Here is a 24,019-nt window from a genome sequence, read left to right as displayed (position 1 = left end):
CCTCAAATTAGCCTATATTTCTTTTCATTGGGGCTAGCATGCCACGGGAAAGAATGAATTATCACCTACTATTCAATTTATTGATGTTACACACACAAAAAATGCATATTTCTCAGAAAATTTTGGGTGACAAAAGCCTTTCTAAGTGCCACCATTTTACATGTAGGCATCACCAGGATTCCAAAAAAAATCAAAAGGGAGAGGGGGACACCCCCTCCCCTTATACCCCTCCCCCAGGACGGCGATTCGTGGCATGGACCAGCATTTGCCTTCTCAAGAGTTGGGAGCTATGTAATTGTATGAGCATGAGGATTTACAGTTTAACACTATTTTGCAGTTACAGGCTGGTTGTAAGAAATTCATAACCTATGAGAAATAAAATTACTTGAGAAAGATGATCCCAACTTTGTTTTATAAATATTTTAGAAAATTACACCTGGGAAACATTTTTTTAGAAGTAAATTAACATCACCATTGTACACTTTTGTCGCACCAAATTGCATCTGAGGGCATTCAGCAATAGAAAATTTTCCAAAAGGGGAGGGGGGCACCCCCTCCCTTTAGACCCCTCCCCCATATCACTCTAATGCCACTTTGGCCCCTCCCAAACAAAGGCCCTGGATCCGCCAGTGTACATGTATAAATCCATCAAAACTATTTTTTGGAATAGTAAGCTCATTTCTGATAAAAAACTAATAATACTGATGATGAAAGTAATTAATTTTAATTTTCAGGTTTACAGTCTTGTTCAGGGCCAATGCCTTCTCACACGACTTTACAACTTAACCCTGGACATTGGTAACTTGTCACACCTACACACCAAAGTGTGCACAATTCGATCAATCTCTCCTGGGGCACCACAGTACACCACAACCACGTGTCCCCCGGGGGACTTCCCATAGGGTGCAGCCACAAACCGGCGCAAACAACTATATTTACAAGTTACCTTGCAAGTCCCCATTTATACACCTGGGTGAAGAGAGGCAATGGAGATAAAGTGCCTTGCCCAAGGACACGACGTAATGATCTGGCCAGGGCTCGAACCTGTAATCCTTAGATCACAAGTCCACTGCCTTAACCACTTGACCACAACGCCCTGACGTAACAATCTCATGTTAAAACTGATATCAACATAATAAAAAAAACGTATTGTACTAGATCTTCCTAATCCTGTGAGATAAGCTACACCTTCAATGATAAAATTAATTTATCAAAACCACTTTCATCAGCGAGGAGTCTTTGTAAAGCATTCAATGATTGGAATACATTGGATGAAAGTATATATAGTAATTTATCAGACTAGGCACTTGAGAATAGTTAAAGAAATAATTCAACCCTGAAGAATAAATAAAAATATATTACAACTGATAAAAATGTTAACGGAACGCATTTTACAAGATATATTCCTAATGCTGTGAGATCAGCTACATCATTATTCATTCGTGAATATAGTTAAAGAAAGATTGAAACCACGAAGAAGCAGTGAGAAGAAATTACAACTGATAACAATGTTGAGGAATCAGAAATACATTTTACAAGAGCTTTTACACATTTTACAAGAGCTCTTATCGATATGCAGCTCTATTAGTTCTATTATCATATTTTGTATTCGATATGAATGTTGGCCTTAATATTTGGAGGCAGGTTTCATGTCCGTTGTGGTATATCGTCCATGGACTCCATGGTATATCGTCCATCGATCTTTGGAAGGCCGTTTTTGACATTATTTAATTATGCCTTCTTATAGTACCTTGCATATATTTTCATTTATTTTGTCTTGATTTGTTGTTCTCGTTGCAGTGAATCAGTTTTATACTCTCAATAAAAGAGATGTTGTTGCTTTTTTTTTTTCATGTTAGAACCTATACTCTGGCCCTGTGATGCATTGGTGTTTGACTTGTAAGGTATGAATACAGACTTCTCTGTAAAGTGAGAGTCACCGTAGTTGATTTTGTAGAGCGGTATATATGTCCAGTGGCGTAGGAAGGTACTTTTGAGTGGGGGGGGGGGCTGAAGACTGATGGCCGGCCTGGGGGAGGGGTCAAAGGGGAGGGGGTTCCCCCTCCCCTTTGGATTTTTTTTTGCATTTCCAGGTGGCCTCAGATGCAATTTTGTGCAATATAGCACACTTCAACTCCCACTCCATTTTGTAAAGAATTTTGCATTTTCACCTGGCCTTAAATGCAATTTGGTGCTCCAAATGAGATTTTTTTCTCATTTGGAAATGAAAAAGGGGTTTTCTGACTTGCGAAACGGGGGGGGGGGCGGAATGATACTTCCGCCCCCATATTTTTCACTGGGGGCTGGCGCCCCAGCCCCCCGGTTCCTACGCCCTTGCATATGTCCCTTTGTCATTTGTCATATCCATCCCACAGTGCTGGTTGACTCCTAATTCTGGAATGGATTCAAATTGCTGCTCTTTGATAGACCCCACGAGATACAAGTAAAAACTCAGAAAATGTGTTCTTAGCCATAAACACGAATAACAAATAATAAAGTGTGAAAACTCGAACAGTCACAGTCAATCATTTATATCTTAATTTTTTTAGTTTACACAGGCGAAGAAACTATAGTAAAACGTTTCAATAGGTATATATATACATATTAACAAGACATGTCAATAAAGTGTCATGCATGATGTCATCAGTCACGTGATATTAAGCATATGCATCAAAGCTTACAACATTGAGCCATATACGATGTGATTTTGTGTTCTCTTTGTCAGCACGAGACATATACAAATACCAACATGGAAAACATTTCCTTAGTAATAATATACAAATAATAAACAAGACATGCTAATCAACTTTTAATGAGTCACCAATAATGAGTTTTATGATGCTTTTGAACTCTCAGGAAAACGTCTTGAAAACTTAAAATTGAATGAAAGTGAGCGAGAAATGTCAATTAAGTCACACATTCATACTGATGTAATCAGGCATATGGAAAACATGTATATTTACATCGATACCATTGAGTGCGTTTTCTGTGTGGTTCCCAAGATCTACCGCGGCTGTAACAGTTAAATTCGCTTTCTGTCAACAGGTGAAAATTAAACTTATCTTGGTGATGTATGAAATACATTATTATTCATTTCAAGTAAAATAAAATAAGTATTGTTGCGTCGGGCGTCACTGCCTATCCCCTCCAGAAGACCAGGAATTATTGTAAAGGAAAGAGTTACCGTATCTCTGGAGAATGTAACAGTGGTGTTCCCATGGATTTGATCGAACACACATAGCTCCAATTACTTTGATAATGTGCCAAAAACACTACCATGCTTGTTTTCAAACTTTGAGCCTTATCGTGCATTCAATTTCGATGGCCTGAATAATCTTTATTTCTCAATATTTTGTAGTAAATAAATATCACACAATCATGATGATGTGCTATTTGGCCAAATTTTGACCCATTTGCAGAGATTCAGCGAATGTTAAGTTCAAGCAAAAACATTGGAGTCAAATGAAAGAGGGCGCCTGTCTCATACATTGACGGCATCGAAAACCATGGTGGTAAAGACGGCGGGCTCAACATCGTGGTCGGATTCGGAATATAATACAGAGTGTCTTGAAAGAGGGATGACATTAGTCCCCGTACATAATATCTCATATTGTACTGATGGTGGTTTAGGTAACGATGATAATACTACTTAATGCGTGTATTTAAATAATAGGCAGAAAGTGAAACATGTGCGGATGTATACTTAATTGAACATAATTACCAACATCTGTTTATAATATTTCCTGATAACTATGAAAGAAGGATGAAGGAAATGCATGCCATCCCAACTCATTTTTTTCTGCATTCATGAGTACATGCATACTAAAGGTATGACTATACACTCAGGGTACAAATGTTACCACCAAATTGTGCCAAATGTTTCATGCATGAGATATAATTATTAAGGGAAGACATAAATATCCAATGTATGTGGAACAAAATATGTTTTTTTTTTTTTGTTAAATACAACATCATGTTAATTTATTTATGAACCTCTTGTGGAGTATAGAACAGGTTCATTAACCGAAATAAATTTGACAATTGACACTTCTTTTCCTATCATATTCCAAGAAAAGAATGTTTTTATTCTATTTTGTTTTTCTATTAATTGTGTTTATTTTAATTGTGTTTATTGTCTGTTTATTGTATTTATTTTGTTGTTGTGTGTTGTATTAATTGTTGTTGTTAATTGCAGTTGTGTTAATTGTGTTTAAATTGTAATTTGTTTGTTTGTTTATTAACTTTGTTTTCTCTGTTGTTTATTGTAGCGAATGTCTCGAATGAACCCAGCTGGTACTCTGGGCATGTCTATGTCGTAGTGGTTTCGATTGCAGCAAAAGCTTCCGGTGAGTAATATGTGTTTGGCGTTAGCGTGTCCTCTGCCTTTGGTAGATCCACGTTTGGGATGATATTTCCAGGCTGTGCATATTGCGCAAGCGTAGATTGTTCCTGTACAAGGTCACCAGATCTTTGTTGATTTTCGACGTGGCTAAAAAGAGATTGCGCATACTCAGCTGGTGAACTCTCTGGGCTCTTATTTTCATCAATTAAGGTATCGGGAACATCGTACACTTTCTCCTCCTCCTGTGGTTTAACTCCTTGTTTTAAATGTGTCTTTGATGATCTCATGCGAATATACCCTGCAATATGTGTAAAGGAGCACCTTTTCACTTCGACAACATTATGATGATTAATATAGCCTGGAAAATGTGCATAATGCTGACCTTAATATCTCATACTGAATATATCATATTATTATCTGATACTATACTAATATACCATGAATCAATAGCTAATTTTGATAATAGTGATAATAACAAAATATTTGCTGATATTAATCCAACTGATAATTTAATATATGATATTGATAATGTTGATAGTTACATCTTATTACCGTATATTGATAATATCAACAATTTGATATCTGATATATTGACCATGATAAATTTAAAAACATGTTTTTATCTGAGGTCCGTGGTATCAGCAAGCTGATATTAAAATATTTGGTGTCTTTTCACCTTGCTACTAGTAGCCTATATGATTAATATTTAAAAAACGCCAAAACAGTGTCACAATACCTCCAATGGTTTCACTTTCGTCAGGCTTGTTCGCAGATTTGTTGCGGTCGTTGTCACTAATAGGATGGTATTTATTGTCATTAGCCTCGATGTTTGTTCCATTGCGACCACTTACTTTAAGTTCCAGCTGCAGAAGTCGCTTGTGGAATCGACAGCAGAGAAGAAGCGACACAATGGTTAGAGAAAAAGTAATAACCAGGCTGCCGATGGATAGCAGCAAGGACAACTCTATTCCAGTTGTAGGCTCTGATTGTAAGTAAAGAATTTCAGATTAAAAACAGCAACCAAAACAAAGTTAGCACCTGATTGTAGTTAATTAAGTGTAATTACATAATATGAAAGTTGTTACATCGTGTGTTTGTTGCAAAGGATATTATTTTCTATTCAACGAGTAACTCAAGCGAGTGAGTAACAAAGGTTTTCAGGAATGAAAACTCAGTGGTAATAAATAAAAAATAACGTATTAACTGTCTCTATCTTTGTGTTTATAGGGTGTGAAGACTCGTGAGACAAAGAAACGTCTCATGCCGGTAATCTGAACTAGTTTCGAACGAGGTGTAACGGAAGTGTTAGACACCACCATCGATCCCAGAAAATACACACACAGCTTGCTACCGTCGGTAATTAGACACTAGTGTATCAGCTACGGTCAATACCTACAACACAGTGTACATAGCAGCGTGGACATCTCAGGCCTAGATAAAAGATAACGAAGTATTACGTTTCATTACTGTCTGCATTTTGTAGCGACAAGAAGAAAACGTAAACGGAAATTTAACTTTTTCAGAGCGCGGCACGCGGTTTGGGGCGAGTCTTCAATGCCTTTAATACTTTAAAAGACTACGTATACCATTCTTCATAAAGTATTGTTTATACAACAACACATTCTTAGAATTATTAATTAAATCAGTAACTCCTGTTATTTGAAAGCTGCACCTATCAAATATATATGAAAATAAAGAAAAACCAAACTCATAAGGGAACAGAATACCTGATGCAAGAGAATGAATATTGTGGTAGGTATTTTCAAATCAAATCCGTTATTCCTATATCATGATCCATAAATGAACCTCATATGATTTTAACATGAAACATTCATAACTCATTCATAAACATTTGATGAGTCATAATGTGAGTCATCAATGAGTCATAATGGCGTCATAATAGATTCATAATTATATCCTGTATATGTGAGTCAGGTATGAGTCCCTCAGGAGTCATACATAAGTTATACATTAGTCACACTTGGTTAAGATTTTAACAGTTGATTCCTGTTGTTCATCTTTACATCTATGCCAATCAAAATTAGGTATTACCATTCGCAATTGTTCTGCAGTGTCATGAAATATCCACACTGCGTTTTGTGATGTCAATTATATTCCCTAACAAGCCTAAGTAAAATACAAAGCAGCCTTATAACGTAAAGAACTTACGACCATTTGTCTCACAAAATGAAATCAATGCATAAAATCCAGTCTGAGTCGTAGAGGAGTCGGTATCGAATATGATATCCATTGTATTACCCGTACTGTAGATCGGAGATGTTAAAAAACAACCACACAGCTTCCCTAGAAGTGTTGTTTCATTAGCCGAGACAGCTTCTGAAATCTGTATACAAATGTCACATAGGTTACATGTTATGCATGTATAGTAGTAGTACGAATGCTTAACGATATACAACTTGGTAGCTGTGTCACCATATAGCTACTGGTAGAAGGGAGAGGTTAGGCCTGAGGTTAGTAAAGATTATAATTCATTTTATATGCCCCAAAATGGATGGTGGCGAATAATGTCTCAAGAGATGAAAGATGGTTTGACAGCGGCTAAATTTGCTTTTGTGTCATCTCACTCCACCCCACCCCCTCCTTTCCTCAAATCCTGGGATTGAGTGAAAGTAACCAAGGATTCTCTCTCTCAGATCGAACATAATTCACTTGTGATTATTTTATTTTCCCTCGACCTATCCCATACCGGGATCCACTTGTAAATAAACAAGACTATTGTAACATAATGCTCATACACGAAGCGTTTCCCTCGCTGCTTGATGTGCTGCGTTCGTTTCGACTGCTTAGCTGTTAAGAAGACCCCTGATTTCACAGTTACTGCATGCTGATTGTCGCCAATATATATCATATTGATACTATCTAGTCAAGTTAAATATACTGCACAGCAGGCATTAGGTAGTGTACGTTGTCTCATTTCACTGTTAGCAGATTCCATTACATTTAAATATCCAAACTGTAAATGGCAGAAATGAAACAAAAGGGACATTGCACGATTCAATGGAGGTATTTAACAGAATCTTGTATTTTCCGTCCATGTCAGAACGTCAGTCTATAGTAGGTTAAGGGATATATCGTAAAGCTGTTCAGTAAGCCAAAGCAAAGACCTTCAAGCAGGAAAAATGTTTTGAGGCAAATAAAACTGAACCAATTAAATCTGAAGAAATAAAACAATAGAAATTATCACTGCTTTGACATTAAAGTCATTCTGTCCAACGTATCATTAAACTCATTCGTCAGAATATTCAACTTACATGTGAATTATCAATAAATTCATCCTTCAGTTATATTTGACTATCATTTTTAACGTCATTATTTGACTGTACCCTCTTACCTCTAACTTATCATGACATCCTCCTGTCATATTTCCTTCTACATCCAAATGTTTAATCTCCAATTTGATGACTTTAGCAGATGGCGCTTGTACATGGTACTTGATATATTCGTTGTTTGGGTACTGCCGGGGAAAGTTTTTTGACATGATGGGTCTTTCTGAATCAACATACACAATACCTGTAATTAAAACAAAGGCAACATACAATGTGTTAACGCATTGAAATAGCCAGATCTAAATGGCCAGCACCAGGTATTGTTTCTTTCAGATGTAGAGCACAGAATAACTTATTAAGCTGATGGTTAGATTGGGTGTATGATAAGTATAACAATAACGTGGGTAATATTTACGAAAACTAGTTTACTTTGAGAGAATATTGGCCAGTTTCAGTTATACCCGCATTAGAGGTATCGTCCATAAACACATGCATATGAACAGTAAACTTTCAAAGACGTGCAAACTTCGTTTTGCAACTCAAACATGTACCGTACTTCATATTTCCTCTTCAGAGGCAAATGTATAGAAAAGGTTTCTGAATATTATCAGGTGCGTATCCGGGGGGGGGGGCGTTGGGGGCGCGCGCCCCCCGGGTAAGAAAAAGAGGAGAGAAAAAAAAAAGAGAAGGAAAAAGGAAAAAAGAGGGGAAAAAAGAAGAGGAGGAGAGGAAGGAAGAGAAAAGAAAAAGAAGAAAGAGAGAAAAAGGAGAAAAGGAGGGAGTAAAAGAAAAACGCGAAGACACCGGGAAGAGAAAGAGCAACAGTGACATCATTACAGCGCTGAAGGGTAGCCAGTGACGGATCAATGATTTCGTAAAAGTGTGACTCACCCTACCCCTTACACCGACAACTTCATTTTTTGACGTTTCCATTTTCCTCTCTCACTAATGATCTATATATACTATATATGGTCTATCATAACGCGTGTGTAGAATTGTGCTATGAAACCAACTGTGGCTGGTCTCGAACTCGACCGTGTCGTAGGGGAACATGACGACTTTTGGGATGGGGGCGACCGCCCGCCCTCCCCCCATTCAGCATTGTTTTAAATGATATCGCTAAGTAATTTCAAAATAGAAAGTGCTTAGATGCAACTTACAAGGCCTGGGAAGTGTCATTTCCAGCGATCTGGGAGACATTTTCGGCCAAAATTTGCTTGTACGCTTCGCGCAAACCTATGGTGGCGCTACGCTGAGATAATTTGCCTACAGGCTTCGCCCCTCCCTTGGCAAATTCCTCGCTACGCGCCTGTTCGAATTTGTAACGCAAACAGCAGATATCACATCATATCAGTGAGCATGAAAATGGCGTTCCAGGATGAAAAGCCTCAAAACTGTCCGACTTGCCTGCAAAAATAACCAAAAATTTTCGCGCGCTAAGCGCGCGTTCAACGTGTTAATGTCGATATCATATAAGCAAGCATCGGTTATTACATCGCATGCCATTATGTACCGTACGGTCCGTTAAAAGTGCGCAGTATACCGCGGGATGCTAATGTAAACAACGACATGTCTCATGTAGATGTATAAAAAGCAGGTCCAATTATGTCAAAACTCTCTTTTACATTAGTAATGGCGAATTAGGGGCTGCACCCCCGCCGCGCAGTGGCGCAGCGTCCATACGGTCAGGGGGCGCATGCCCCCCCCCTGACGGATTCAAATGGACTGCTGGCGCCTTTTTCAGCTCTTTACCACTTTTTACTTATTCTAGATTATTGACTTTTTTATTGCGCTCTCATCTACTTATTGACATTTGTCACATTTTGTTGGTGTAATTTGGAGATGACACCTATTTATTCTTCGTTCATCTGCAAATTAGCCAGGCCCGGTAAGGGTCATTTCCGGCGATCTAGGGAGTATCTTTACTCAAAAATTTTCTGTACGCTACGCGCCAACCAGTGGTGGCGCTCCGCTTAGATAGTGTTGAAAGCGCCCCTACAGACCATTCTCGCCCCTCCTGACCAATACCCCTAGCTCCGCCACTTCCGCCGCGCCTCCTACGCCTATGTGTATAGTGTTCGGTTTCGGAAATATCTGCTATTTTTTCATTTCCTTCAACCAAGTTTTATAGTAGCCGTTATAAGAGGTTTTAATATTTCTACACCAATAAATTAACTGTGTCGGAATTTTCGAAAATTTCTCACCAACATTCTGCATCACACTTCCCTCTACTCGTGCAATTTTGACCGCTCTGTTAGGGGTTGAAGGAAGTTTTTCTACATTGGTTGTCCATAGATGAAATTTTGTACAACATTATGGGTATGTTTTCAAGTGAGTTTATTCACGAGAAATGTGAATTTTCAAATTCTGAACAAATATGGGGCTTAAAACCTTGAAAAGTGGGGCTGACGGGTATTGTGGGCCGCGACGTAGAATCACCTACAAAAGCAAAGACCCACAGGAGATGCGATCAGGTCGAACATGATGTGTGCCGGGTTGACAATCTTCAAAAAGGTTATGGATGGAAAAAAAAAACTATTAGGAAATACTTGGTTCTCAGGCAAAAAGTGTACATCTGGTTGGTCATTTCAAGCCCGAGAAGTGCCGTTTCCGGTGATCTGGGGGTATCAAAATAAGAAATTTTCTTGTACGCTCCGCGCCAACCGATGGTGGCGCTCCGCTTAGATAGTAATTCGCGCCCCCCGGGTTTGAAAATCCTGGATACGCGCCTGATTATACACAGTCAAGTGTGTCGTGCGTAGACTGACACATTCGTGAGTCGAGTTTTAGGGTTAGTGGGTTAGTTTCAGGCTCAGTGGTTAACGCCTGTGCCTTTCAATCATAAGGTCCCCGGTTCGAGTCACTCCAAGATTAATGTATGTCGTCCAGTTACAGAGTTGTTGACAATTTACAATTCATAATCATGGACGTTAAATATGAATGTAAGAGACTGACTTCAGTCAGCTTGCGGCTTTTATAAGCCAATGATGGCTTCTTCGCGAATATCTGCTTGCAGGAGGATCTAAAATACATACATACAATATAATGACAAGAGTTGTTTCCCTTCATATTAGCCAAATAGCGATAAATATCGAATCTGACGAATGTAATTTCAAGAAAAGAAACTTAGATTGATGTCTTAATAATGTCTGATAACTGTTACTTCGGGGAAAAAAAGATAGCAGCATCTACTCATCATATTCATTTAGGCTTTGTTTTAATGTTAATTTAATCTTCTAAAGAAGTGTTTCTTAGTACTTCTTACCTTCGTTTTTGGTAGATGTAGTGACGTAAGCCCTGCACTTAAGCACGTTGATTTGGATAGCGCATATTAATAGAAAGCCAATGTAAGCTACCTTAGTCATGATGATATCTTGCAGCCACGAGAACCCAAAAGCTATAATGATATAGTATGGCCAAAAAGACTGTAACACTCAGTAACGTTCAAGCAATAAAGCGTGTAATGTAAACTAAGCTGCTACATAGGCTATTACAGTACAGATGCCTTTATATGATATTAGTTTCTGTTTATCGTTGCCCCTAATGTCTTATAAGTGCTTAACCCAAATATCACTTTCATTATTGTTGCTTGTTTTATTTCACCAAGCATATAAAATATTTGAGCATGCACTCCAAATCTTCTAAGGATATACATATTAAACTATATATACCTACGCCTTGGGTTATTCTTTAAGGATGTTAATGGTTCCTAAGAAACTCCATATAAATTGTTAAAATTATCAGGAAGTGAAACCTTTATCATATCCCTTGAATTATTCATAGATAATTAACTTTTCTCACGTACTTGCACATAATATGCGAGTAGTGCATAAACGCTAAAGAAACTATACTTAAAGAACTTGCAGGGTTATAAAATCAGGAACTCATTACGTATTTTTAGATCTCATTACGTATTTTTATTTTATCGTATTACTTTTAGTTTATAGTATTTTACTTTATCGTATTTTATTCTATCATACATTATGTATTTTTAGATCTTATTACGTATTTAGTACAGGAACTCATTACGTATAACATGGTATTACGTAATTTTATTTTAGCGTAGTATACTTGTATTTTACAATTTTTTTACTTTATCGTATTTGATTCTATCGTACATTATGTATTTTTAAATCTCATTACCTATTTAATACAGGAACTCATTACGTATTTCGATCTCACCCGGAATCTAGGGTCTTTAAAAGGACACACAGAAAGGTACTATATACTATAACGTATCTATAGACCAGTACCAAACAAACCAAAAACAGTGAAACGGACGCCCACCGGCCCACTGACCCGAGACACCAACGGCCCGACAAAACAGGTCTACACAAAGCTGACGTTAAAAAATCCGTCTCAGTTTGAACCCGCAGGTAATTATTATTATTATTAATAGTACTATGATAGTATTATTCTTATTCTAATTCTTATTATCATAACTCTCATTCTCATTATGCAGTTAAGTTTCGTGCGTTTGAAGATATGCTCCATTGACATTATTTTCTATTTTCAAACCCTCAGTTCGACAAAGAAAACTTAATAAAAGTTCATGTATTTATCGATGCTGGATGGATACCTCTTTCAATAGAAACTGGAACCCCAAAGCAAAGTAAAACAACCGCTATAATTGCAGGAGAGAGTCGATAACCTCAGAAATCCCACACTGCACAATTGATAGTACGGAATAGCAAATGCGACGTTTCTATATGGGGCAGTGGCGTAGGAAGGTATTTTTGAGTGGGGGCTGAAGACTGATGGCCGGCCTGGGGGAGGGGTCTAAGGGGAGGGGGCGTCCCCCTCCCCTTTGGATTTTTTTTCATTTCCAGGTGGCCTCAGATGCAATTTGGTGCAATATAGCACACTTCAACTCCCACTCCATTTTGTAAAGAATTTTGCATTTTCACCTGGCCTTAAATGCAATTTGGTGCTCCAAATGAGATTTTTTTTCTCATTTGGAAATGAAAAAGGGGTTTTCTGACTTGCGGAGCAAGGGGGGGGGGGGCGGAATGATACTTCCGCCCCCCATATTTTTAACTGGGGGGGCTGGCGCCCCCCAGCCCCCCCCCCCCGGTTCCTACGCCCTTGATATGGGGGTCATCCCCTCCCCGATCCCTTGTGAATTCCCTTGGATGGGAGTTTTGTATTCTGCTAAGAAATGTTTCTTGGAGTAAGAACAAGGAGTAATACTGATCAAATCACAGTCTTTTCAATTCTCAAACAAAATTTTACTTTAATTTAAAAATTGAAACAATAAAGAGAAATCTAAGTTGCATGTGAGCGTCGCTGATTGATTTATTGCGAAACAATTTTCTTTCATCACAAAAGTGAGGAACATAATATTATAATATGATCATAAGAAAAATGTAATGAGTCCTTTATATGTTACAAAAGATGCTAAACACTCAATGGATATGAATAATTAACAAACTTCTACTTAATCTATATTAGTGATTTACAAACGAGCATCAAAAGAACATTTTGTAACATATGTCTACGAGAGAATGAAAATATTGGTGTGCTAAATAGGCTTGCTGAAAAATAACTAGGTTTTCTGATGATCAAAATTGGAGGGAGCAAATTGCACAAAGTACATCCTATATCTAGAGAGAGAAATGACAAGATTCCATAAACTTTAATCATTTTATCTTCCCTAGTCTCTAAATGAGTTTTGTAACTCATAGAGGTCTGATGAGTGAAGGGGGAAGGGGGGTTGAAGGGGACTACAGTCCCTGTCCGGTTAGGGGACCAAAAAAAATTGTAATGTGCTTGGGAAAGTATGGGATAAGGAATAGTGTAATCTGACTTTTACAATATACATAAGGAAAAGTGAAGAGTGCAAAAGTGGGGAGGGGGAGGGGGCCCGGTGATATAATTGTACCCAGAGTGGAATTGAATCTTCACAACTCTGAACGTTTTGTTCATCATTGGACATTGCAAGATAAAAGGAAAATTTAAGGGGATTTTGAAGTTGAAAATACCCACTACTGAACCTCTGTGGTTATGAAACCAATCAACAGTATTCATTCTTTACTAATTACTGGTTAATAAATCATTTCAAGCCATTTTATTGATATGCATACTTAATGACATAATAATCTCATTCACCTATATTCTGTGGCTACTCGCACAGCCACAGTAATTTTAAACTCACCACTTATTCATAATTCATCATTCTTTGTAATATGTCTTCAGATAGATCAACGTATTATCTCAATATTCAAATCCATTCCTTCAAGTTGCACGATACTCAACCAATCAGAAACACTCCTAGAACAATCATTCATTAATAATATATTAGCTTCTTTTGTTATACGGGAAGTTGGCACGATTATCTAATGCTAATACCACTTTATCCCTTCCTCTCATATCATGCTTCAAAGCACTCGTACTGACAGTATGAACAGTTCCTAACCTTTTCTGGCTCTAATGCTACTACCACTCTAAACTGTGATCTCTTAGCATGCTTCAAAGCACTCGTACTGACAGTATGAACAGTCCCGCACCTCGACTACATATACTAGTAACAGGATATTCACACAGAAAAGAACAGTTTATATAGAGTTGTCTAAAACTGGCTGTTTTATAAGCCCCCTTGATCCTCGTCCAATTACCAGTACTCTCTTTCTATCCACCAATGAATAATTTATTATCTATTAATTCATTATTACTTAATCACATGCATACTTAATTATAAAGACAAATCACATTAAACAAATTTCTTATCTCCTCACCCAATCAGCAGTAGAGTTTGTTCCACTCATTACTGATTACAATCTCATATTTTTCAAGGTGAAATTTTTAACATATTTACATGGTTATTTGCAAGAAACTACCAATTCTATTGCTTAATCCACAAAATGCATTCCCATTGTGAGATTTCCTTGATGGAAATAATGAGGATGGGGGGTGGGGGAGGAGATGGGGGAGGAGATGGTAATTGGAGGGAAGGTGGTGGGGAGAGGGAGATATGTACTTACAATGGGAACTGGGGGGAACCTCCGATTTATCTCTCACTCTGACACCTCTCCCCCTCTTTTCTCCCCTCCCCCTCTTTTTCTTACTTCTACCCACCTGACACTGTTTGGAAGACACATAGGCCCTTGTATCTTGCAGTTCTATTGCAGACAATTATAAAGCTTTTGAATTAATGTTAGGTATGTTCAAATGGCAAATTCATTTACTATCCATTAATGTTCCATAAGCTAACATTACAAAAAACATTAGATGTATCAGCTTAGTCTACCAGATGTATCAAAAAGGTGACCTTATTGAAATGAATGTTTGCATTTTATAAAGCAATAAATGTTATCAAATACAAAATACAAAGTTTTACACAAGCAAAAATAAAGGCTGCAAAACAAAACCAAATAGCAATATCAAAAGAAAACAACAAAAACTTTATATCCAAACCAAATTGCTGATTCTTAACAATTTCTAATTAATTGTATACTGTGGCAGACATTCCAGTCCTAAATTGCTTGATGTTTAACAATTTCTAATTGTTCACTGTGGCAGACATTCCAGTCCTAAATTGCTTGATGTTTTACAATTTCTAATTGTATACTCTGGCAGACATTCCAGTCCTAAATTGCTTGATTCTTAACAATTTCTAATTGTATACTCTGGCATACTTTCCAGTCCTAAAACCAAGTTTTATATTGACAGTGACTGACTCCAGCTGACTGGACTTTTCTACAACCTTCTTATTTCAGGTTAACAAAACCAGTAAAGTTTTTGCAAAGAATCTGAAGATGAAATATGTTTTGGAAGGAGGCTAATACCATCAAGATAAATTGGTATTTGGAAGTCAGAAGTTCATGATGTCCCTTTGCAGAATAGCCCCCCTCCCTCCTTTGATCAGTTTTTAATTTTCCACTATTAGCCTTCTAGCAGTTTCATGAGCGAACACAAACTTCAACGCCTAAACTATGAAAAATATGTTCCAGCTGCTAAAATAACACTACCCCTCTAAAAACTTGATAAAAACATAGAAACGACTGAAATGTGACAATTATCTGAACGAAACAATTATCATGTTCTTTTATATTGCAGAGCCAGAATCGTATTTCTAAAAATTGAGGAAACTGCCAGTGATATGCACACAATTGTAGACTGTCTATCGAAAAAAAAACAAAGTGAGGATGTTTGACTCTGCTACCAGGGATGAGCCTGGGGTAAAAAAAAAATCTAGGAACTATGCAAAAATTGCGGTATAGGCTCCAGTATGCCTATGCTACAGTGTGTTAGGATAATAGTTTTTGTCCCCGAGGTAGAAAAGAAATCACGGATATTCCGCAATTTCGCGGAAAAAGCTCATGCCTGTGCTACTCTCTTTACCTCTGAGCGATTGAAACCATCACAAGAAAGAGGAAATATATAGGATTTGGATGACCTAAATCATCTTTCCTGCACTAACAGGTTCCTTACAATCACATTATTATGATGAGAAAATTCTATGACAGGAAGTCAATCAGAAATGAACTCCTTGGAATTCTCTGCGATAACCAGAATACTTCTGTAAGAGCAAAGACCGTTGGAGTGTTGGACCATAGATGAGCCTTCAGTCTTTAGAGAGAACTTTTCTACAAATAATCTCAAACTTGAACTACAACAAGTCTCTTACAAGTAAAGATTCTTTCTTCGCTAAATGTTATCCCTGATACATCATCACATAATTTTTCCTTTACCTGATAATTTGTAGTAGAGTATCAATAGGAGTGTATCATACTTGTTTTTGGCAATTCTTAAAAAATCACATGAAAGTGTCTAAAGTGAAGATCAGATTTCTTCTCTTCACAGAGCTCTCCGGTTGATTCTCATTTCATCTTCATCTTCTTCTCTTTGTTCTACTGCAACCAGTTGTAAAAATAGATCTTCTGCCATTTAGGTAGGTACTCGGAGAGAGATTCTGTTAGAAGCAAAATAGACAGTAGTGGCTAAGTGTAATGCTAAGAAAACTTAAAATATGCTACGTCTGTCCTTGAAACCATGACAGCAAAGTCTGATGATAAGGTATTTACAGTACAAGGAAGAGTGGAGGTGGAAGGGGAAATGGAGGGGTGGAAGCGGAGGGGGAAGTAGAGTAGGAGGGGGAAGGAAAGGGGGAGGGGAAGTGGAGGTGGAGGTGGAAGGGGTAATGGAGGGGTGGAAGTGGAGGGGGAAGTGGAGGAGGAGGGGAAGGAGAGGGGGAGGGGAAGTGGAGGTGGAAGGGGTAATGGAGGGTATGATTTGCTTCATGGAACATGCAGTGGTATACATATAGTTTACCATGATAGCCAAGTCAAAGAGAAACATATAAAACACAAAAGACTTGCTACTGATTCTAAATAACTACATTTTATACTAAAATGGTCAAAACTGCTTTGCTTTTTGTGTCAAACAGACAGGAGATTATCACAAAGTTGGATTTGTATGTCTTCATTAACTTCTATAGCAAATTACCATTGAAACCATCTACTTCAACATATGAAGAGGAGAATAAAAAGTAGACAAAATTGGAGTTTGAGCAGGCTGCATTTAACACTTACTGGAAAGAGTCTGTAGGCCCCAAATTCGTCCAGTTGTACCAAGGAAAGCAAGAACTTTAGCTCTGCAGCAAAGAAGATCATGGATCATGAATGGTTGCTTGTTAACAATAAATATTTAATTATTATGTAATAAGCAGGTTAACATTCGATATACAATTATGTAAATGTATACCAGGAATGCAACATAGTAATCACACACAGATGTTATTGTAGTAATATCCAACAAGAGCATTAATGTTACAGAATCATTACTTCATGAGAGATAGTAAGATGAAATAAAGATCATGGAGGGGTGGGGTGGGTGGGGTAGGAGATAGATGAGGAGGGGGTTTGCAGAATATGTTCACCCTCAATCAGGCAATAGACTCTTATTGTATTTTTTTTCTGTTGACGCAGCAACCTTGGGAGGGGGGGGGGCTACCATTTCATATCTTTCCTAAACATTGCTCTTCACTCAATCAGACCACCATATTAGTCTCTTAGTGTATTTCTTTCTGTCAATGCAGCAACCTTTGGAGGGGGGCAGGGGGTAAGGGGGAACAAGGACTACCATTTCATATCTTTTCTAAATATTGCTCTTCACTCAATCAGACCACCATATTAGACTACATATTGTAATTGTTTCTGTTAACGCAGTAACTTTGGGACAAGGGGAGGGTGTAGGGGGAGGTCTACCTTTCCATATCTTTCCTACATATTGCTCTTCATTCAATCAAGCCACCATATTAGTGTCTTAGTGTTATTCTTTCTGTCAATGCAGCAACCTTGGGAGGAGGGACGAGGGGGGGGGGGGAGGGAGAGGCAAGGACTACCATTTCATATCTTTCCTGAATGTTCCTCTACACTCTTTCAAGCCACCATATTAACCTGACGTTTTATATTTATTGAAGTGGTGGCCAATTAGCTAATGCGTCAGACTCGTGATCCAAGGATTGCTGGTTCGATTCCTGCCTATAGTTCATTACATTGTGTCCTTGGGTAAGATGCTCTATCCCACTTGCCTCTCTCCACCCAGGGTTTACATGGGTACCTGTGAGGTAACTTGTCATTGGGCGCAGTATATAACTGCTGCCGACTGGAGGGATTGTCTCTGGGACAGGTTATCATTGACCAGGGGTAATATAACGTCTGTAAAGCGCTTTGAGACCTATCGCTTGTATAAAGGGCTATTTAAAAAAGCAAATATTAAGTGAAATGTGTAGCCTCATGCCAACCTGGCTCTGCTGCTCAGGTCAGCAGTCATGGACTCGAGAGCCATATTGCCCATTCCATAAGAATCATAATAACAGTCAAGACACCATTAGTTTCACTTACTTGGAATAATTATCAAAACACGGTGACCTCAAAAGATAGAGGAGAAGAAGAAGCCTACGTCTGCTAATTTCTTTCTCTTCGACGATATTTATTTGGTCTGATTTTGAAAGCAGGATCAAACTGAAAATGATAAAGAAAGAAAGATAGCAGACTACGTATTGTAAACAAACCAATCATCTCTGAAGACACCTTGTGTAGGTTAATGTTTGGTAATACCTCAATAGTCATCATTAACAATTTGGGAGAGAAAAGAAAACACCAAAATAAACGTTCCAAAAGTTAGATTTTAGTGACTTTTTTTACTACATATTCAGCAATTTAAGTGGCATTTCAGTACAATGCAGAGATTGCTACTTATACATACATACATATCCTTCGGAGCTTAACAAGACCTGTCTTAAAATAAACATGTTTAATCTGCTTAAATAATAAAGAGATTTTACTTAAACTTACTTGGCAAGATCGACAGTTAAAGCAGCTAGCCATGGCTTCCAGGATTTTTCACCCCATTGAAGAAGGCACGTTACTGATAAATAATATTCTCAGGAAAAGAACACTGATATGTATGAATGAAAAAGACAATTTTGTTACTACTTTCAACCACTCAGGTCTCAGACCTGCCCACAATTTAGCCTGCATATGCAACTAACAGTCATCTACAGAACCACATAAGGCCATGCAACATTAATTGCATTTATCTGCCCCCTCTCCCCCTCCCCCCTCCTAATTTCCCACATGTGTTTGCAGTCATTATTTGTACTTTCACCAGTTTCATTACCATTACTGCTGTTTGTGAGCCTTCAGAGTTCATAATTACATCCTTGTGATATAAATAACAATTATGTTACAGTCAATGATGTCATAATAATGTATCACACAGTACCTGAGAAATGTTGAACTACTTTTTTTTTATTTAATGTGTAATTTTAGTATTGTAAATCAGGGATAATTTACTGTAAAATATGGATAAATATATATTACTGTAAATCATGGATAATTTTTGGTGATCACTTAAAGGTTTTTAAGGTGTAATGGGGTCACTTGAATGATGGCATACATGAACACTAGAAGAACAGGGAGAAAATAGTTTCTATCCCTGCATCAGTTCTATATCATGACCAACCCTTACACCCTTTCCATCACCCATCCACTATATATGACTGTCATTATCCCACACCCCTCACCCAAATCCCTACCATGCATTGTACCTCACTGTCATCCATGAAGCCTGTCCATCACACCTTGCCCTCCCACCTATTGCTCATACCTCTCTTATCCCCAACCTCCCATTTGCAAATCCCTTCACACCTACAGTACTCCCCACCCCCCCCCCCCCCATCCACCTGTAATACAAGGATACAATGGACAACAGGTCTTGAAATGTGTAGTATTTCACCAAGCAATGGAAGACCAGTCAACTCTGTTCTCTCCAGATGCTCTGGAGTTCTAGGGACCGGGTTGCTGTCCGGTAACCTCCACGACCTGTGATTGATGTCTGGTGCTGCGTCTAGAGTACGAATAACTCTCCCTGACCTTTGACCTGTGAATGTGGCGTTTGCACCTTCCTCACTATACGATGAGGACTGTGGCTCATTAAGATGACTCTGTTGCAGTGATTTGGGATCCCGCTTTAAAGTAGTGAGTGGAGGAACGGGTTGGATTCCAGAACTGTACTTGAAAAGAAGTACCAATCTCAGTATAACTCTGTAATGAAATGAAATTAAAGCAATACCACATCATTTTAAGCTGCATTTTCCTTAGATTCTGAAGTCTCCATAATTGACCTGTAAAGGACAAATAATGTATTTGAAAACATTCTCAACTACTTAGTCAACCATGGTCATAACAGGAAATTTGGCCTTCAAGTTTTAAAGGTTGGCAAATGCAGGAACATAACATTCTTTTTAAACGTTTGGGGGTACATACAAGAACTTGCTAATTAGGCCCAGTTAATGGGTGTAGCCACAAAGAAGCACAAATATGCAATATTATGCATCAATTATGATTTTTGCATCAATATCAATATGCATGAATAATCCAAAATCAAATAACTGTCGATCATACTCAAACTTCAACTAGCAATTTGTTGCAATCCTCATTCATCTTCCCTCACTGAGAATACCATTCTTTTCTTTGTCAAAATATGAACATTCTGTAAAGAATGGAAAATAATTTGAGCCTAAGAACCACTAAGAAACTAGTTTTTAAAACTTTTTAGAATGATTTAAACATTGTAATATTTATGGGTGATACTGAAGACCTTCTTCTAACTTTACATTGCTGTTTGATTATCTTTACTCCCGTACTGTCTGCATGTTAATGACAGTAATAGCTGAACTTAAAGCAATCTTGTTCATTAAAGGCATTGAAGACTCGACCCAAACCGTGTGCCGCGCTATGAAAAAGCTAACTTTCCGTTGCTTGCGAGTGAAGTTTTCTGCTTGTCGCTACAAAATGCAGACAGTAATGAAACATGATACATTGTTATCTTTAGCTGGACCTGAGATGTCCATCGCTATATCGTTTGTACACTGTGTTGTGGGTATTGACCATAGCTGCATGTATTGACTGTACACTAGTGTCTAATTACCGACGGTAGCAAGCTGTGTGTGTACTTTCTGGGATCGATGGTGTCTAACACTTCTGTTACACCTCATTCGAAACTAGGTCAGATTACCGACATCAGACGTTTCTTTGGGCGCAAGTCTTCACACCCTTTAATGAGTGATACTGAAGACCTTCAAACTTTACATTGCTGTTTTTGATTATCTTTCCTCAATGTACTGTCTGCATGTTAATGACAGTAATAGCTGAACTTAAAGCAATCTTGTTCATTAATATTACAACACACACACCTCAGGATATGAACTGATGCTATGATAATCCATCTTCCGGTCCGTCCCGCCAGACGAGTTCCAGCTAGTTCTAGGAATACTTCAATGTGTTCTATAACTGTTAACAATTTAATTAATCTTTCTTCTGTGAGGGTCTGCATCAAGAAAGAAAATTAAAAGAAACAGTTTAAGGTAAATTTGAAACTTGACAATAGTTGAAGCACAATTGAAATAGATAAATATTAATTAATTCAATTTCATTTTTATGGGCCACTTCATGTCCTCTGTTTAATCATTTTTCTTCAAATAGAAATGTTTATGAATGCAATCTTAAAATCATGAAAACTTACCATTTGTCGACAGAGATGAAGAGCCTTCCTAAGGATATTGTCGTTGAAGAACACATACAGATTTGACAATGCATAGACTGTAAGATACAGAAGAATGTAAGATACGGAAAAAAGGAAACACTTTAATTGATACTTGAAATAAGGTCACACTTGTCTTAATAAGCTTAATGAGCAATGACTGTTTTGGAGTAATGCAATTGCAGTACTCCTGGGATCCAAAACAGGCAAATTAAACATGAAAGTTACAAATTTTGCACACTTGTCATTGAACATAATATAGAACTGCTTTTACTTCTATGCAATAAACATACAAATTATATGCAATAAACCAAAAAATAATATGATAATCCAATGTAATAATGCAATAAACATGTGAAACTGTTACACAGTACCTAATGGTTCTTTGATTATCTAGCTTCTTTGTTAGGAAACTTTACTGAAAGAAATTCTTTATGAGCTTAAAAAAGAGATTAAAATTGTGCAAGTGAATATTGGTAGAAAAGCAATTATTATCCAATACATTTATTAGCAAAACATTTAATCATGACCATAGCTTAAAGCAGATCTAGCTTACATTTCAAATTGTCTTTCCTATGTTCTGATAAACCCTGGGATCTTTTCAAGACCTTACAAACTTTTTTCTCTACAGTTCAATATATATATATTTTGTGAATTCAAATTTGCAGTCAGCATCCATGAAAACATTCAAGTGCGCCCATCCTTGGAAGAATAAGATCGACACATTTAACATACCTAATTCAGGAAGAACTTGCTGTGTTATCTCTTGCCCTACGGAACAAAAGAAAACAAAAATCAACAAATTCATGACAAATGGAAAGAAAATGCTTTAATTAATTGATACCTTCTAATAATTTTCTAGTAGCAATGTTCTATAGCCTACTCATTTTAAAATAATTCTGTTAGGGTGAATCAGAATGATGACAATGCATGTTGATAATTTTTTTCCTTAAATAAAAATAGTAAATTTCCTTTCTGATTTCTGCAATCTTACCTGGATTGAAATTTGTCATATTTTCATAAAACATGTAGCAGTTGAGAACTCAGTTCAAGATTTTCTCTTTAATACTAGCTGGCAATGTTGGTGTGTGTTATGGCAGTCTACATTATTGATTGGAATCCATACATGTGAAATTCCCATGGTCCTTTTGCTTGTACATTTATATTGGGCACAAAGAAATGACACTTGAGCCGATCTCAGTGACCTCACACACAAAATTTACAAATATTGATGTATTGGTTGTTGTCACATTACACGATCTCTTGATATCATGTAACTAGCGAAAAAACACTTTGAGAAACATGCTAAATTCTGAAGTACACTTTCAAGAGGGCCATACTTTATATTGTTTTGAATAACTCCCAAATTGTGGCACAATACCTATCACACCACATTGGGATTGGGCACCAGGACTGACACTACAGTACCGTACTAGTAACAGGCTGCAATGCAAGAACATTAACAAGCCAGCACCACCATTTACATGATTCATAATATGTATCCCTACTGCACAATCCTTGGAAGCTACTCAAAATCCAAACGTATGATACAGATAAATGCAATGGGTCTCAGTTGTACTTGTATTAATAATTTAATAGTAAGATGAAAGGAATACTGTAGTAGGTGGCATAGAGTTAGGCTATAAACTTAGCACTAATAGTAATACTCATAGTAGGCCCTAGTACTGCTAGAGTAGAAGGTAAGTTGGATAGTACTCTACCTGTGAACATGTACGATACATAAGCAAGCGAACGGAAAATCCCTTCGACTCGAGCAACCGATTCAGGGTTTTCTGTCACCCAAGTTTCGTATGACTTCCATTGGTGCCTATACTTAGCATGCAAACTATTGTACCACTTAGAAATAACACTGTCGTTGGAATCCTCCATTTTCGAGACGATCCTAGCAGTTCGAAGTGAAATTATACATAAAAACCGTGGCTAGTTGAATTGCGTCAAGTGGTATGAAAGTAGTGTATGGTAATTATATATCGCAGAACTGGTTCCACGAGGTCACATGTGTAAACATCGAGGCGCAAAGGTCAGTTCTGGGCGCCGAACATACACATTGTTGACCTCAACGTTTAACATACATGTGTCATTGATTTTTCATACGTTTCGTTGGTCTCTTTCGCCTCCCCATTCCACCACCACTCCAGTGCCCATCCTCTCCCACAAACCTCTCCCACATCGTTGTGCCATTAACCATATGTCAGGTGTCCTCGGGGCAGAGAAGGGGAAGGGGGAGGGGGGTGCAATGTTATGTTGACATCAGTGGACGTTGAGTTAAAGGGAGAGTAAACAAGAAACTTTTACTTTTATATATACCGTTTGCAGGATACGA

At 37.7% G+C, this 24,019-nt stretch overlaps 2 protein-coding genes across 2 annotated transcripts; both read right to left on the bottom strand.

The window, feature by feature from the left end:
• Window positions 1-2,295: 2,295 nt before the first annotated feature.
• Window positions 2,296-11,088, bottom strand: LOC139969880 (uncharacterized). The gene is made up of 5 exons (XM_071975237.1): window positions 10,895-11,088; window positions 7,695-7,873; window positions 6,512-6,686; window positions 5,079-5,324; window positions 2,296-4,640 (listed from the first exon to the last, which is right to left on the bottom strand). Exons 1-5 carry the CDS (start codon window positions 10,992-10,994, stop codon window positions 4,309-4,311), a joined length of 1,032 nt encoding a protein of 343 aa, XP_071831338.1. The 5' UTR covers window positions 10,995-11,088; the 3' UTR covers window positions 2,296-4,308.
• Window positions 11,089-12,904: 1,816 nt separating this feature from the next.
• On the bottom strand, window positions 12,905-23,697 carry LOC139969879 (peroxisomal membrane protein PEX16-like). Its single transcript, XM_071975236.1, has 9 exons — window positions 23,397-23,697; window positions 22,411-22,446; window positions 21,658-21,734; window positions 21,329-21,462; window positions 19,834-20,177; window positions 18,927-18,999; window positions 18,474-18,593; window positions 17,160-17,221; window positions 12,905-16,540 (listed from the first exon to the last, which is right to left on the bottom strand). The coding sequence occupies exons 1-9, from the start codon at window positions 23,563-23,565 to the stop codon at window positions 16,479-16,481; spliced, it is 1,077 nt and encodes a 358-aa protein (XP_071831337.1). The 5' UTR covers window positions 23,566-23,697; the 3' UTR covers window positions 12,905-16,478.
• Window positions 23,698-24,019: the final 322 nt, after the last annotated feature.

Source organism: Apostichopus japonicus, chromosome 7 (assembly GCF_037975245.1).
Source record: "Apostichopus japonicus isolate 1M-3 chromosome 7, ASM3797524v1, whole genome shotgun sequence".
Lineage (NCBI taxonomy): Eukaryota > Metazoa > Echinodermata > Holothuroidea > Aspidochirotida > Stichopodidae > Apostichopus > Apostichopus japonicus.
The sequence above is the reverse complement of the archived record's forward strand: the minus strand, read 5'-3'. Positions and strand labels throughout refer to the sequence as shown.